Source organism: Carassius auratus, chromosome 32 (assembly GCF_003368295.1).
Source record: "Carassius auratus strain Wakin chromosome 32, ASM336829v1, whole genome shotgun sequence".
Taxonomy (NCBI): Eukaryota; Metazoa; Chordata; class Actinopteri; order Cypriniformes; family Cyprinidae; genus Carassius; species Carassius auratus.
In genome coordinates, this window is record NC_039274.1 from 30,937,181 (window position 1) to 30,955,559 (window position 18,379).

The following is an 18,379-nucleotide window of genomic DNA, read 5'->3' on the forward strand; positions in this document are numbered from 1 at the left end:
GCATCATACGGAGCTATAGGTTCACCCTCGCCCAAAAACACAAACATGTGAGGAATTTCGCCGGTTTACTCACGGGGGCAAAAATACTTTGTTTCAGAAAGACACGTTACGGTGTGTCTTTTGTGCTTTCACCTCCCACTCCCGTCATGTGGCACAGAACTGCGTCCAATCAGAGAGATGAGGAGAACACCCACACCCCAGAATCTGAATGCGGCTTTGGCGCATTATAAATACCACTTGTGATGCGCCGTCTGCATAAGTCTTGGTCGCGAGGAAGCTCAGGGTTGCAGTAGTACATCAGTCTATTTTCTTTCCATAATAAAGAAGACCATCATCCATCTTTTGTTTTTGTTTTTATTCTCCCCAATTTCGGTTCATTTCAGGCCAGTTGCATGCATTGTTCGTCTACCAAAATGGTTTGCGAGACTAAAATCGTTGCAGAAGAACACGAGGACATAGCTGGTACCAAAAAAGATTCAATTATAGTTTCCTCCTCGCAAATGTGGACGTCTTCTTCGCCTTCTCCCAGTGCGTTCGAGAGTAAGGCTGAAAAACGGGACCAGGTTTTTATTCGAGAGTTTGAACGTTCGGACCATGAGGAGGTGCGCCGGATCTTCACCGAGGGAATCATGGAGCGGATACCCAATTCGGCATTTCGGGGTCTAAAACAGAAAACTAGAACCCAATTTATCTATGCCTTACTCACAGGTATGTGGTCAGACTATGGGTATAGGATGAGCGTAACGGGTTCCTCTGCAACAAGTTCATTTATAACTAAAACGACGAGCCTAATCGATTCAGACATTTCATGCGTAAAACTAAGAAGCTAATGTTTTTTTCTCCGCGTACATAATCTTGAAATCTTTTTTCGTTTAAAATGCTATTGAATACGAGTAAAGAAGTAACAAAGGCAGCAGCAGCAGCCCAGAGCATGCGGCACCGGTTAATGTGTGCGCGCGCGCCGAATGAATGAATGAATGAATCCCGCGCGAGCGCAGTCAGCGCACAGCGTTCTCCACATACGTCTCATGTTAGTGCACGAAGTTGTGTTTGTTCCCTGTTTAGATATGTGACGTTTTGTTTACAGATAATTGTTAACTATTAATGACACGTACAATGTTTAATGATTATTTCATTTTCATGTTTACCAATGATTTTCAATGGTTTTCAACTACAGGCGTAACACAGCACCGTGGTAAACAACCTTTTTTATGCTGCGTTGAAAATATATTTATGCCACACATCTGAAATGAATGAGGTGTTTTAACATCACTAAACACATAGTAGTCTACGGGAATCATTTCTCAGATAAATTAATCATAAAGGCTAATTGTTGAGTAGCAAAAGACTTTGTAAACACAATTTATAGTGTGTTGGAGTATAAAGCATCTCTATGTTGACAGTAAACAGAGCTCATCGTGTTGCAGTGGAGCGTGTGGATAATGCAGCAAGTCAGTTGTACTCAAGAGCACCATCTAGTGTCAACTTACTTTTTTTTTTTTGTCTCGACATACACATACATAGTTTATTGGGTTTAATTGCATCTATGAAGACCCTGTTGTGGCGCCATCCATTGGCCATTAAATTTCCAAGCCGTGCAAATGTAGAAATATTTTTTAATACATTTATATATATTAATACACTGTTTAATTATTTTTCACTACATCTCACTGCTCAGGGTGTATCTGCACATTCCTAGTGTGTAAAACATTTGATGTCTGTTTGTCTCTCCTCTGCCAAAAATCAAACATTTGATTCTCTTTTCTGACAGGTGTCGTTTATTTTTCTTCCATTTCTCCATAGTAATGTGCTATGTTATGACCAAATCCTACACACTGACCTTCTGCGCACCATTTATTCTAATGAGTGCACGTTATTACTACAGCAGAAAAGTCATTCTCAACTACCTGGACTGTGCGCTGCACACCGATATGGCAGACATTGAGGGATATTACATGAAACCCACAGGTAAGGTGTAATTTTAAGCACACACACACATTTACACAAAATGATCATCACAGCTAGGCTGTCAACATGTTTTGCTACATTTGTGAAGACATTTAAAAAAATACGGACCTCATAAGTATAGCCAAACCTGGACACATGTTCGAACTACTGTTCAAAAGTCTGTAAGAAAAACAAAACAAAACAAGGATGCATTCGTCTGATCAAAATTACAGTGCAATAAATGAATAAAGAAAAGAAAAAGATAATTTGAATTTTAATCATTTTAAGGTTCATTCTAACATGCTGATCTGGTGTTCAAGTTTTCTTTATTCTTTGATGAATAGAAAGTTTAAAAGAGCAGCATTTATATAAAATAGATTGTTTTTGTTTTGTTTGTTACACTGTAAAAGTGTTTATTGTCACTTTTGATCAATCAAATGTGTCCTTGCTAAATAAAAATAAAATTACTGGCAAACTTTTGAATGGTACTGTATGCATTTAATGTTTGTCTGCAGATTCTGTGGTGTGTAAGCAGTTAATTGTATTGGTGAAGTCAATGACATCTAATATCTAAAAAGTCACTATATTTAAATATATAATGTATGATGTATAAATATGTCTATGCCAAATGGCACCCGAGCACTTGGTAGTGAATATGTTTATGCTAATCACACACACAGGTTCAAATACGTATATAAACTTCATGTTTAATTACTGAAATAAGTCTCCCACAATGCACCAGCTTCCCCAATCAACCATTTATCTCACCAGAACATAGATTCTCAGGATCGGTACCTGTGATACTGAGGTTAAATACTGCACTTCCGGAGTCCAAGAGGGGGTGAATAGCTGATGTGTAGCTTTAATGTGGAAGACTCATGAAATATGCAGAAAGTCTCTCTCAGTTCTGCTCTTGAGGATAACTGTTTGGAGTCATGTGGCCCTATTGATTGAGAGAAAAAATGCTGATAATTGTATTGCGGCAAACTCAGAATTACAGCTATGATCCTTAATGTACCTCAGTTGTGATACAGTAGTAAACATACTAATAAATACTGCAGATATTATTGAAACACTTGGAAAGTGACAAAACAATGGAGGTTAGTTAGTGGCTCATCCGTACCCTGACGACTTGCAGGTAGAAAGTGTTCTTTTAAGTGTTCGTTTATGATTGGTGTTCTGGAATTGTTTGCCAGATGGTAGTAGCATGTGCAGATTGAATGCTGGGTTGCTGAAATCTTTTATTACTCTATGGGCTTTCTTCAGACAGCGTTAGTGTAAGGACAGACATTTATTGCCTATGGTAAACTGGGCTGCTGCACTTCAACAGCTCCCTTTCCAAACAGCCAGATGCTGCTGATCATAATAATGCTCTTTGCAATTCAACACTAGAAGTTTCAAAGGGTCTTTTTTACATCCCTAGTGTACTGTATATTAGATCCGGACCTGTGTATGGTGTCTGTTTCCGCAGACTCCAGACTCAGAATGAGTCTGGCAAATCTGCTCTGCCACCAGACACTAGTAGAATTATATAACACATAACAGGTCTACAAGAGAATGGCCTTACCTGTTAGAGATAAAAATTATGGGGGTCTTTAAAGCAAGTTCATTATAATAACCAATTCACACTGCACCGAGGAAGGCAGACCAATGGCCACTATCACCAGATTAAAATATGTAACTTTGTTGCCCTTTGTGTGTATCTGATGGTGCTGTGTGGACTGTCTATCACTACACTCCCATAAAGATCCGTAAGATTGTGATCAATTTCTTTAAATAATCCTAAATTGACAAATGTGACATGACAAGACTTGTATGTCTTCGTCCTTTTTTAAATAAACACTGTTCTTATGAACTTTCTTCATTAAAGAATCCTATTACCGTTTCCACAAAAATGCAAAGCAACAGCAAATTGGCATATTTTAATGACTGTGATGTCTGATGAAAATTCAGCTTTTTTTTTTAATTCCTGGAATAAATTGTATTTTAAAATATATTAAAATACAAAACAGTTGGTTTAAATTGTAATAACATTTCACCTTAGTAGTGCTAAAACAACTATTTCTTTGAAATATTAATATTTTTAAAACATTATAAATGTCTTTACTGTCATCAATTTTATGCATCTTAGCATAAAAGAGTAGTAATTGCAGACAGTGTATATGCATGAAGGCTTCTTATTTAGTCCTGCATCAAATGAAAGAGAGAATTGAAGACGGATCAGGAAATGGGGGAAGGTGTGAATCAAAGCCCCGCTGTGAGTTATGTATGGCAGTTTTGTTTAGTTGCAGCATGCAGACAAAGGATTTTCCCAAGGGATTTTCTCTCTTGCTATGCTAATGTGGAATCCTGCATCTGAGGAGGAAATGGTAAAAGAATATATGGGTTGTCTGCCAGCGTGAGCTAGATGTTTCTTGAATGCACTAAACATCTTTTTGGAGTGGCTTATAATATTGTAGGGACAGAGTTTCTGTCAGGTACTTGGAAGAGAACAAACACCCCATAATGTAAAGCAGGGAGATATTGCTTTAATATGTGAAAATACACAGGCAGATCTTTAATGCTACCCACAAGTCATTAATGACATAATTAAATGGTATTTGTGGCATATTTAATTTCCTCAATGCGATGTGAATCTGCATATTCAACAGGAAATAGTGTAAATGATGATCATAAAGATTTGCTCATATTATTGCCTAATGTTATTTTTCTCCATTTTAATGGCCTTGCACACATACAAGAGAAGCATTTATCAGACAGCTGGGGAGGGGCTGTGCAAATGTGTGTGTGTGTAGTAAAACGGATGAGTGTATAGCAGGACGTTCAGTCTCACAGTGATTAATAGCCCTGAAGCTAATGCAGTTATGACACACGCACCTCTGTGTGACATAGCAATATGTCACAACATGGCAATATGATTTTCTCAGTTTAGTCCCTTCCTTTTGTATATATTCTTTGCAGCTTCTTGACAGTCCTGCCCCTCTCTTCTATCTTCAACTCCATAAGTAACTTAATGTAGTTAGTTCAGCAGAACAGAACTGAGCCTTACGAGCATGAATAATGTTTAAGATTAGAAATACCATAACCTGTGCTCCGCTCTTGTCCTGATCTGACCTACAGATGGCAGTTGATTTGCCCAACTAGAAAAAGTGCACGTTATCCGATAATACCAAAAGAAACTTCCCAAATTCCACAAGTCATCGAATTCTGAGAATTATCACCAGTGGTGATGTAATCAGCATTTGAGCATGTAAAAACAAATTTCAAGTATGTCAATCATGGGACTCACCAATACCTTTGATGGCACACATATTTTATTACTCTTCCTACAACGAAACATTGTAAACAAATTATTATGACAGGCTTTCCATTGCACACTCAATCATTAACATATGTGAAAGTAACAATGGACTAATCATAAATATCTCTTCCCATGTGTTATATTCTATTAACAGCACATTTGGGCATCTGTAATTCCGGGCAATTGGAATCGAATTTGACTGGCATGATCCATAATTACAGACTGCTACACAGTGTGCTTAAATGTGGTTTCACATTTCAGAACTCAATCTATTTGTAAGCTGCACTCACACTAATGCAACATCACTATATATCTCCATGTGAACATAACTTTTAAAAACTGTGTATGGTTGATCAAGTGTTTTTATACTTGAAAAGAGTATAACTTTGCTTAACTATTTACCTCCACTTTATTGTTTCAATGCAGCACATTTATTGACATGCTTAATTAACCTCTCATCGACTACTTTGCCGATCTTATTGAAAAGTGAATCATTGATTTTTCTATATAATGCAAGATGAATGGATTTCTATGAGTCTAGAACTGAAAGATTTGATCGGCTTGATCTTCTAATGATGAGAGGTGTTGAGAAGCAGCCCATGCTATGATGAATATTAGATTCAGATGGAAAGAGGCAAAAAAAAAAAAGTTCTTACTCTTAAATTTTTCATCAAGACACTTTAATTGAAAGCTAGATTTTACAAATAACAGCCAAAGTGTTTCTCTAAAGCTCTCTTTGTTTCGATTCCCACAGGCTCTTGTTTCTGGGTGGCAGTTCTGCAAGGCCAGGTTGTGGGCATCGTGGCAGCGCAAGGCCGAGAATATGACAACACAGTGGAGCTCCGTCGCATGTCAGTGGACTCTCGCTTTCGTGGAAAAGGCATCGCCAAGGCTCTGGGTCGACGTGTTCTAGAATTTGCCATGTTAAACAACTACTCGGCTGTGGTTCTGGGCACAACAGCAGTCAAGATGGCCGCCCACAAGCTGTACGAGTCGTTGGGTTTCCGGCGAGTGGGAGACACTGAGGACTACACGCTACCAGGGATGACCCGTTCACCGCTGGAGAGGCTCTTCTTCCAGATTCGCTACAGCCGGTACCAACTGCAGCTTCATGAAGAGTGAGAGACAGAGAGTTAACATGAGTGCAGAAGATAGAGTATAAACGACAGTGCTTCTTCTACCTATTTATTTATGTTTTGGGCTTTTTTTTAAAAGTCCTATCTGTTCCTACAACCTTTATTTTTATTCATCTTCATTTTTATTCTCATTTTCATGATCATTGTTTTTTTAGCAGAACATTTCATCCCTTTGACCAGTGACCACACTGGATGTTTCTCTTATTCTTTCTTTTCATGCTCACCTTGCCCTGAAACACCATGAACAAATGAATAGCCCCAATGATTTAATCTTGATTGGATATAAATGTAAATGTGTTCACAGTTTAAGAAAACACATAGATCGAGGCAGCTAAATTCTGCCTCTGACCTGTTTCTAAAGCATTCTTAGGCTGATCTACAGAGTAGCACAGACCATCATCATAGTTCATGATCCAGTGGACACTGGAACTGGAGGGAAGGAGGTAGTAAAGTTTGATCCACCTTTTCTGAGGCCACCTTCCTCCTGAGGAAGTACATTTGAAACATGCAAAAGCACCAGCCTGGTGGAGTCTCACAATCCATCGAATTAAAATTTCTCTTCAAAAGCACAGAATTTTTAACTGTGTCAAACTGATGAACAAAAAGAGCTAAAAATGTTATTTATATCCCTAAGCACCACTTGTATAATAGGTTGTGATAACAACTTTGCAATATAATCTTTGTTTTGTTGAGAAGGTTCCTAATGCTGTACCACAATATCAACAAACGTCAGAAATCACTAGAAAAACATGAATACTTGTAATTTTTGAGAAAACCGTAGGGAAATAAATGTTTACCTACACTTAATTTGGCTGAAATTACAGTTACAGTAAGTGAAATTTTATGTTTACAGAAACAAGTGCTACAAAAAATGTCAATTGAAATCTAAAATAAATAAATAACTCGAAATGTGATTATAAGAGTTTACACATTACATATACTGTGATAATCTGTATCCCATAATTGCCATTGATCCGATTTTAGCACATATCTATTTGTGAACCGATTTAATGAAGCTTTAATAATGACTTAATTAAACTTTTGCATACTTTGTGGATCATTTGGTGAAAAAAACTTATCAAAAACCTACTGAATTGTGGTCATGCTTCCCAATCTGTTATTGCTCCTCCGATGCATATTTAAAATACAAAGCAAAAACAGCCAGAATTGTATTCAAATTAAACTTGGGTGGCATAAAAGCAGCAATATGATGATAAAACAGAAATTAATCTGAGCACACATCTAAATTTGGATAAATATACCTAAAAATTGACTGTATACCTACAAAATATATAAGGCTTTATATTCAGCAACTGTTCAATATGTATATGTAAAACGTTTGTATACATATATTATGACATAATCTCTTTCTGTCTCTATCCTCCTAACACAGTACCAGCACGGGGAGAGATACAAACCAACAATGAGCCTCATCTGTGACAATGTTGTATAAAGTTAAGAAACTAAATGTGATTTAAAATACATAGTAGTAATATGTAGTGCAAAACAAACAAACAAACAAACAAAAAACATAAAAACAAATAAACATGAACATCGTCAGTTTTCCTCGACTTTAACCCCACCCCCATCTGAATATCTCACTGCAACCCTGGGCCAGATCTCTCCCTCCCTTTCGTCCCCACCCTTCATCCCCACCCCCATCTCTGCATGCGCCACGGAGTCTTGTTGCGCTGCTTTTTTCCCATTCTAGCTTGTACTATCCCCATACTTCCCTCCCTCTGTGATGTCACAGTAGCAGTGCGGAGAGTTGTGGGCGTGGTTTAGAATATGAGATGGGCGGGGTCAACCAAATAATAGGACTACCTACCAGCTTGCTGCTTCATTGACATCACAGCTGCCAATAGTAGAATGCAAGAGCAATGCAAATATGTGGCATGCCTCTGTACCTGGTTTGTGCGTACGGTGCCTGCCCTGGAAAAGAAGTATATTTAAAACTATGTAAAACAAGCTTCTTTTTTTAAGTGAACATATAACAGATACGTGTGTTTCATTGTTTAAAGAAATTGCTGTTGCATGAAACGTCTTTGAAAGAAAAATGAGCAAGAAAATACCATCTTTCACATGGCAAGTCTTAAAAAGTGGAGCTGTTTCTTTTTATATTCCTCTGTTATTTCGGTTCATTCTAAACTTCTTACTGTCATATTTTAGGATATTGTGAGATTTGAAAAGTATTTATCTGAATGCGCTGTTTTGATTACAGTTCAGTTACGTGACGCTTCTCACTTTACTTGAGGACGTCGCTATTTTAGCCATGTGGGTTGAAACGAATAAGGCACTTAGAAAGCAATTCTCACTAGACACAACTTTGCCAGTGTGTGCCGGTCAAATTAAACATAGCATTCACCCGTTTCCCTTAAAAAGTGGTCAGCTACGCTGTGTTTGAATGCACTTAACATTCTTAAGAAAGGCTGAGACAATTGAATCCATGATGGGATATTTAATCTCTCAGCACAAAGGCCAGTGTAAACCCAAAGCAAACAGGCTACAGATCGCTTACCTGAGATCTTGTGAAACATTAGTGCTAAACTGTGAAAGGTTAAAACAATCCACAAACACACATAATTAGAAGAGATTATGAAAATATACAATAGCACAAAGCTGTATACAATTCAACATTTAGGAATCAGCAACAGATCAACTGGAAAAACATACTAATGTCTTAATGGGATTTGGCAGATGTGAATGTACACGGCAATCAGCAATGTACTGCGTATATTGAAGATCCAGATTTGAACGGTGTTTGATTTACTCGAGGTCTTTTGCTATGAGTGTTATTCTTATTCTGTAGTGCAACTGCCTTGAAAATCCTTATCTTATTACTCTGAATGCAGTTAGCATGGGATTGGGGATTTCATGTATAAGGTGCATGTATTGTTGCCAGATTGAAGAGAGCCTTATTGTAATGCTAAAATTGCAAGCGGGTGCAAAAACACCATGATCACTGCTTGTGTTTAACTAACCCGTTGACCAGTCCCTGATCATGCCGCTAGTTTTGCACATGCTAAAACTTTTGCACATGCTAAAGGCTCAAATAATTTGGATTTATGTATACAGTTAGTGTGTCATATGTGGGTTTAGACTGCTGACTTGACTGGCTAGTGAAAGTCTCTGGAAGTTGGAGCAGTGCGGCCAAGTTGTTACGCAAGGATAAAAAGATGGGGTTTTACCCATGTCTTAAAAAAAGAAAAGAAAAAACAGAAATAAAGTGCATTCTTTGTATATATATTTCTAGTGTTAGTTCAAAAGAACAGATGATAAGGCATTCAGATTGACCTTGGTAACCTGCATGAAAGAGATGGCTGCTAAGAATGTTTCACTTAACAGAGGAGGAGAAGGGAGTCGGGGAAAATCCACAATGGTAGATGGTCTTGCTTCACTGTCACCTTTTGTTTAAGGGATGCATGGAACAAGCCAAGGCACCGATGTGTGGAGCTGCTCCCTTCTCCTTTCATTTTCTAGGTTGAAAGCACTCCCTTAATTGTGGCTTCAAGTGTCAAGGAGGTAGTGGCACTTGTAGTTCAACTGTATGATTATTTTCTTTTTTGTTTAATTTTTTAAATAAGGGTTTGTCTTGCGCTTATTTATCATCCACTACAACGTATTAAAAGTTTTTTTTTAAAAGTTAAATTTGCCAAAGTCGAGATGTTTGCTGTATTTCATTCTTTTTCCCTTTTGTCTTTAAGATGTTACCACAACTCATCTTTGTAGAATTCATTTGGAAATCAAGCCTATGTGCCATTTTATCAAGCAATAATACGAAGTATCACAGTTGAAAAAAACAAAAACAACACAACATAAGAATATAATCCATGAGATTATAAAAATGTTAAAATGCTGCATTGATGTTCAATCCCTCATCCTTTACTGGTGACAGTCGCTAAAATGTTATTAGCATTGGCACAACATCACCACAGGCAAGCCAAGGCCTAACAAAGTGTGAATGTAAATGTTATGTTTTGTATATTCTCATTAGTTTTATATTTCCTTTAATTCTAATTACAACGGACATGTTTACTTGCATCTTGTATGCTTCAGTTTTTTTGCTGGATTTTTATGTTTTACTGGTATGAAGCTTGGAAAAATAAGTGAAAAACCTTTGTGACTGGGTGATGTCATGTGCCTCTGAAAGTTGTCTCAAGCTCTGAACCACGATTGGTCGGTCTCAAATATCCACTGTCCCCTGATTCACCAGGAGTGCAGTCTCCAACAATCTGTGACAGTAAAAACATCAACACCACACACCAGTTTTACAAGTGGCGCAAAACGCACACATGGTTCATATTAACAAAGCTTTTATGATTTTTCTTGAAAACAAAAACAACCTTTTTATTAACATTTTAATATGTGTAAAGTTGTAAAGTGTAATTTACTGTAAATAGCATTTGGGAACATTTTATGATCATTTTGTAACAGAAACTATATAAATATAATTAAGATGTTTACAAAAATACAAAATAAAAAAACGACAACAGTACAAGTACAGTACAGTACAACTGAGACACAATTCAGCTTACATGTGCCAGTCAGAGCAAAAGCAACTTTCAGAGTCCCAGCATCCTCTCGGCACTTATTATGAGCTTTTAGAAGTTACTACTAGAGACTTATTATTGTGAATTACTGATAATTTATGCGTACATCCCTGGAAATATTTTGGAAATGCATGGCACTTAAATGATGATTTCACAAGTTTGCAGAAACACTTTTTCTTTACTTTAGAAATGCTCATGTTTACAATTTCTGGTGTAAGTTGGCATTAGTTGCCCCATTTATGTCAGTGTGGTCACATTTCAGTCACTGGCTGCCTGTTACTATAGAAACAAGACCACACAAAGCACAGCAGGGAAATGATATGTGGCCATACATGGGGGCGGGGTCAGAAGCCACCTAATGGGGCGGGGTCTAGTAGGGTCGAGTTTCAGCATGGTAAATCTGACCTTGCTTTACCCATTTGGTCACAGTGATCACCTGGTTCTTTGAGTCTGAAATCATTGTACTGCCTGACGTTCCTTTGGATTTTTTTTTTTTTTTTTTTTTTTACTGCTTAAACTGCTGTTTAAGTTTCCCCCTTTTCTTTAATTTCCTCAATACACAGGAACTTTGTAAAGATGTAAAGAAATGTTTTCCTGATTTATGAAAGAAAAGGATGTACATACTGTATCAATTAAAGGAATGATTCATAAAGCTTGTACAAGTGTGTCTGAACAAGTTTTAACTGCAACGGATGCACACATATCAAGAACATTCAAAAATCGAAGCGCAACATTATTTACCTCTTATTATGACAATACGGTTTGGAGACCTTTGAAAAGTCCTTTGGTTTCAGCAAGTCAAATGCCATAATACATTTCCTAACTATTAGTAAAAGGGCAGCCTCAAATACTTTGTTTAAAACATTATATCATTACAAATCCCTCGTTACACATCCTAAAGGATGTTCTCCACCAAATCTCAGTGACGCTAAGCATTAATTAATGACTTTGAGAGAGAACAGATGGATTATGACCTAGCAGGATAAACGGTTTCTACTCCCAGCGCCAGACCTTTAAGAGCAGGCTTTTAGCGATATCTTGACATTCACAGAGAGTTACATCCATCTGCACTGTTAACGCCTCTGAAGACACAACAGCATCCCGCACAGTGACTGGAACATATTTCGAGGGCCTGTTTGTATTGATATAGTGTATTGCGAAGGGGCACAGAAGATCTGACACCACAGATGGACACTGAAAATCTGTGTGTGTGTGTGTGTGTGTGTGTGTGGACTGTGTACACACAAGACAGAGATATAGCAAATAGACAGTGGGCTGCCGCTAAACAAGTTGTGAGGTGCCGCGGAAATGGAAGAGATAAGATTAACAGGTTTAAAATGGAGTGAGCGAGACTCACTAAATGAGGACCGAGTTTATTAATATTCATCAGACAGACGTTCCATCATAGCAGCTGAGAAACAGAAAGCAGCACCATTGGCTCACCAAGCTAATAATACATGTGAAATGAAGTCGTTTTTATGACAGAGGCCCGTACCATATTTATAAATTGCTCTCTGAATATATCAATAGAGAGATATATTGAAGGGTATATGGCAACATCAGGAGTACAAACAAACAAACAAAAATGATTTAATAGCTACTTCTATTCTCATGCAAAGACATACTTGGTTCTGAACAGTGAGAAGAAAAACAGTAAAAGGATAAAAATGAATCAAGGGAAGCTCGCCCCCCTCAAAATGAAACTGGTACGATCCAGCTTGCTCCTACCGTTGCCCTCGGATACATCGGCGAGAAACAAGAATTGGGAACTGCAGCTGCCTGGTTACCATAGTTACGGGATGAGAGGAAGAGCGGGAGACTCTGAGAGATGTACAGTAGCTGTAATATTGCAGTGGAGGTCCATCTCACACACTGAGCCACATGATGGTCCTGTGCACAGTGAGACTTTGAGGGGCACCTGATGATAGAGAGAAATGAACTGGGATCACTGGTGCGCCTATTTCAACTGCTATTGCTATTACAACTGCTGCATCATTTAGTTTTACAGTAATTTAAAGCCAGGCTGTATGAGGGAAGGCCATCTGGAAATGCGGCGCAGCTTAATTAGGTTACCAATCAAATGCAGTGAATCCCTTTTATAGTGGGCAAATCTGTTTGAAAAGTCTCTGATATGATTAAGACGTCTATTAGAGCTATTAAATGTGTCAGAAGCAACAAGGAAGAAAGCAAATAAATCATGGCATGTTAATTTCTCTACATTCAGAAGCTCTTCTTCATAATAAATTAAACTGGCCGTCATTAAAAATGAAGCTGTGTGGGTGTTCACTTACAAAGAGATTCACTTCCAAATTTTCAATGTGCTGCAGAGATTCAGTGGTCTTTTTCACCAACACTGTTCACCAACATAATAATCAAAATATTTAAATGGCCACTGATTTTTGTCTGTACACTAATTGATATAGTTGATTCCCATGCTATCTCACAAAACTAAAAATCTATGTAAATAAAAAATAAATGAAAAAATAAATGAAAATAAAAGCTAATTCAAAAAATTCAAGAAATAATTAATAAAATATAAATAATACTAATAAGACCACAATTTTTTTTTTATTTACTTAGAATTATTTGAAAAGAACATATTAATATCAAATATTATTTCACTCAAATGATTCCTTTCATGTTCATATATAAAAGGACATGTGTGGTTTCTCTCACTGGCAAACTGCTCCAATTGAGAGCTCTCCACTTTTAACAGTAGCTCATCATGGATATGAGCCACCAGCCTAAAGAGATAAAGAAACACTAAAACTAGAAGAGAACTATCAATCTTAACATGAAGTTAACCAGACCATGACCACCACCAACCCATGATGTGTTTAGCTTCTGGAGTGTGATGGCAATATTACATTAAATGTGTCAATGCTTTACCTTGGTCTGGAAGCCATCTATTGCAGACATATCATCTAATACTCACTGAACAGAAAAGAAAGAGACTTGGAGTGAGGGGCATGGAGAAAGAACAAAGGAGGGATAGAGAGATGCTAACAAAGATAAATGACCATGATATACAGAGCTGCACTGCAAGTTGAGTGATTCACAAACGGGCTGAGGGACGGAAAAAAGAGAGAAGATCAGGGATATGTAGAAAAAGAATGAAAGGAAAGGTACCCTTGGATATGTAAATATTAACATAAACTTAGATTAAAGGGGGGGTGAAATGCTATTTCATGCATACTGAGTTTTTTACACTGTTAAAGAGTTGGATTCCCCTGCTAAACATGGACAAAGTTTCAAAAATTAAGTTGTACGTTTGAAGGAGTATTTTTGTTCCCAAAATACTCCTTCCGGTTTGTCCCAAGTTTCTGAAAGTTTTTTTTTTGAGTATGGCTCTGTGTGACGTTAGATGGAGCGGAATTTCCTTATATGGGTCCTGAGGGCACTTTTGCCGGAAGAGCGCGTGCTCCCGTATAGCGAGGCAGAGCAGCACAGACATTTCACTGATCAGAGCGATTCACTGATCAGAGCGAGAGCGTCGCGAAATGTCACAAAAGAAGTGTGTTTTTGGTTGCCAAGGCAAGACAACCCTGCACAGATTACCAAAAAAAAACCGCATTAAGGGACCAGTGGATGGAGTTTATTTTTACAGAGCATCAACGGAGTTGTGCAAGTGTTTTTGTTTGTTCCCTGCATTTCGAAGATGCTTGTTTTACAAACAAGGCCCAGTTTGACGACGGATTTGCGTATCGTTTATTTCTTAAGGATGATACAATCCCAACGAAAAAGGGTCACGATCGTGTGTTGGAACCGCAGGCGGTGAGTAAAACTGCTTAAAATATCTCTGCCTCCTTGTTAGTGCGTCCCCTCTCATGCCGGAGACCAGGGTTCGAGCCCCGCTCAGAGCGAGTCGTTGCTGCTGCTGCTCTCGTTCAGTTTCAGCCTCTGGATCTGATTCTGGATCATAAATAAACGGCTGAATCTGACTGTAAGCCATGGTTTGTTTTGGATGATGGTTTTTCCCTCACGGTAATGTCACAGCTTCCACATGCTCTCAACGCAAAAGTCTACTGGCGCTCGTGATTCTTTAGCTCCGCCCACACGTCACGCCTCCAGCCGGTCGTGTTTTTCTGGGAAAAATCGGTACAGACTATCTTTCTCTTATGAATATAATAAAACTAAAGACTTTTTGGAATTATGAAGGATGCAGTACTACTCTATAGGTAATCAAGATTAACAGGATATTGAGTGAAAACGAGCATTTCACCCCCCCTTTAATAAATGCTTTCTTTGTTAGTGAATGATACCTAATAGATTATAGGGACTGTTTTTAAAAGGGATAGTTAGTAAAAATTGTAATTCTGCTGTAATTTATTCACCATAATTTTGTTCTAAACCTGTATGAAGTAATGTTTTTACATCCATACAACATTCTCCAAAATCTCCTCTTCTGTATTTTTCAGAAGTAAGAAATCATACAGGTTTGGAACAACATGAGGGTTACTAACAGATAACATAATTCTCATATTTTGGTGAACCATCCATTGAACTAATCGAAACTTTTACAGCATTTCCCAATTTCAAAATGTATTACTTGGGATTATAAGAGAGGGAGGGAGTGGAAAGTTGGATGGATGGATGTACCTGGCAGTGTGAGAGACAGAAGCCACTTGAGACCAGATTTTGATGATTGCCATTTTGGCTAGGTCTGCAGCTGAGCGTAATGGCACACACACAGCCATTGTGAGGATCACAGATCTAGCAAACATTACAAACACAAGTAGAAATGCATGCAATACCCTATAGTACAAAGTTGACCGCCTGTCGCTCTGCTTGGTTTCGAAGGCTCCAGCCAGCAGAGTGAATATAAGGGAGAGAACGGCACCTTCCCATTATGGACCTGACAAAACCTAAGGCATCATTAAGAAAGAACACACACAGCAACTTACACACTCATTCAGCCTTATTATACTCAATCACTCATTCACACACAGATGCTTTACGAATCACTCATGCCAGAGCATTCCGGGTTAAGTCAGACAATAGGTCAAGCTTTACACATAAATCCCTGCTGGATAAAAACGTGAGGTCAGGCAGTGGACTCATTCGGAAAATCTTTTTTCCCAGAAGCACAGAGACGCCAGGGACACAAAGAGAGACCACTGCATGCATATGAGCAATTCAGGAATGTGTGAGGCTCAGTTTGAGCATGTCATATGAACAGATAACAATGATGATGCATCACTGGAAACTGCCGTTGTGTTTCAATGCTATTGTGGATGATGAGAATGGGTGTTGCGTCCGTTTTTTGTTTGTCAAATGCAAAATGTTTGTGTGGATTTGTTTCCTGCATATCCTTTTGGAAGTGCAGGACATTAACGTTGCCGATGCACGTTACTTTTCAAAGTTTTGTGTACTTCAATATCACACAGTAGCCAAAGATATTTGGACAGTTAAATAGTCCGCCGAAAACAACAACAAATCTGTGATTATTAACTCAGCCTCATTACATTTAAACCTGTTTGACTTTCCTCTCTCAACATAACACAAAAGACTATAGTTTGAACAATGTTTGAACTATTTTGTCCATACATAAAAATGTAATTGAGTGGGGTCAAAAGAAACCAACAATTGTTATTATATGAACAAAACAGAATTTTCATTATTGGGCGAAAGACCAAGACACATATGAAAAAAATACAAATAAATTGGTGGCAGGTGTAGGCCAGATTAACTACCTTAACTGTTTGATGAGTGGAAAATGTCCAAACCACTTTTTGTAAGTAAGCTTGTGCTATTTTTATTTGCATTAAAAAAATCTAACCAAATTACATTCATTTTAAGTGTTATACACTTATTTTTTTTAAATGAGTTCATCTACGACACTGTAGTAATGCTGGACACCAAAGAAAATTGGTAACAAAACCGTTCCACAGAAGAAAGTCATTTATACAGGTTTAGAGCAACATAAGGGTCACTAAATTATAACAATAATAATTTTTGGGTAAAATATCCATTTATGTATCCAAATACATGGACCACTGGGCCCTCCATTCACAGCATGCATCAACAGAGAATACTGTATGTTATTCTCCTTTTCATGTCTGAGAAAGAAGACATGATAAGCTTTACATTAAGCTACATAAATGCATCTCTCTAAATTAAAAAAGGCAGCACAAGGACTCTCTCTGAGAGTAGAAACTGAGAGAGAAAGCTCAGTCTGTACAGGCCTTCTCAGTTTCATTTTCTTGAATCTCTGTCCTCCCTTTCAGAACTTGATACATTTCTCAGCTAAAATGAAAGCAGGTGTTTTGAGGCTCTGCGAGCATGTCAATGCCTCCAGTTTGGATTGTGTAATGAGCGCAGTGGAAGAACCTTTCAGCTTTCATTCTGTTTCTCCCTGTTTGATAAGTAACTCTCTGAACATTGAACATTTCAGCATACAAATGTATGTGACTGGATACATTTTCTAACCTATTTGTTCCTTACGGTATGCTCTAAATGAGAAAATCAGCCATCAGAACAGAATCCATTGCCTGTTAAAAGACATCCACTGTTTTTTTAGCTAACCAGTGCAGACGGAGTTACTACAAAGACATAAAGCATTGATCCAATACCTTTACTATAGTAAAATAACTCCGCATATCATTTGCAATCTGATAATGCCTGACCAAAAAAAAAAAAAAAAGATTAAAAATTAGCTACACATCTAACACTGTCTCTTTTATTACTGAACCTATTGTATGCTATTGTATTTACTTATTTTTAGCTATGAATCATTCTTACTCAACTAATATTTTGCATTACCTTCTGTTTAGCTGCCTTGCATTGTTCTTTATTTTGTGTCACCATATATTGTATTAATATTTGTCATGGTGAAACAGCACACCAAACTAAATTAAAATTTCATACTTTATAATAATAGTAAAATGGCCAGTAAACTGCACACTCGACCTTTTCAAGCAACATGAAACGTGATGAAACATGAATACACTATAGAATATAGTGGCAGCAGCAAATGCAATTGTCATAGTAGGAGAAGTGAAACAATGAGTGTGTGACTTAAGTTCACAGTATGGTTTAAAAACCATGATGTGTGTAATATCAGTAGAAGTTTGGCCTAACGGCAGCTCTATGCCCACTGAACTGTGAAGTGGGTGAGTTTTGGGAGACAGTGTCAGTTGCTGTGCTGCTTTGCTTACTTTCTTTAACTCTACTCTGTGTTTATCACACATACCATGTTTGTGGCAGTGCTGGATGGTGTGCTGGATGAAGGCCACCTCTCTGTATGTCTGTAGGAAAGCGTCCTGAAAACGACTGGCCTCATCTGCATTCACACCCAGAATACAAGACAACCGCTCTCTTTCTTTGTGTGAGGGTGTCGGGTAAAAGGGACAGAGAGAAAGTCAATAGATAAAAGCAAGAGAGAACAAAAATCCTCCATGCTTAAAACAGTTCAAGGTGAGACAAAACGGACAAAGTGAGGTGGC

General features: G+C 37.8%; 1 protein-coding gene across 1 annotated transcript; it reads left to right on the forward strand.

Moving 5' to 3' along the window:
* The first annotated feature begins 230 nt into the window (after window positions 1-230).
* On the forward strand, window positions 231-11,593 carry LOC113052112 (N-acetylaspartate synthetase-like). The gene is made up of 3 exons (XM_026216450.1): window positions 231-708; window positions 1,804-1,968; window positions 6,003-11,593. The coding sequence occupies exons 1-3, from the start codon at window positions 393-395 to the stop codon at window positions 6,368-6,370; spliced, it is 849 nt and encodes a 282-aa protein (XP_026072235.1). The 5' UTR covers window positions 231-392; the 3' UTR covers window positions 6,371-11,593.
* Window positions 11,594-18,379: the final 6,786 nt, after the last annotated feature.

What these genes read in the sequence shown, in the direction of transcription:
- LOC113052112 (XM_026216450.1), top strand. Translation starts at nt 393, where the DNA reads ATGCATTGTTCGTCTACCAAAATGGTTTGCGAGACTAAAATCGTTGCA. An exon ending in TATCTATGCCTTACTCACAG is followed by an intron (nt 709 to 1,803) that starts GTATGTGGTCAG and finishes ATTTCTCCATAG; the next exon opens with TAATGTGCTATGTTATGACC. An exon ending in ATATTACATGAAACCCACAG is followed by an intron (nt 1,969 to 6,002) that starts GTAAGGTGTAAT and finishes CGATTCCCACAG; the next exon opens with GCTCTTGTTTCTGGGTGGCA.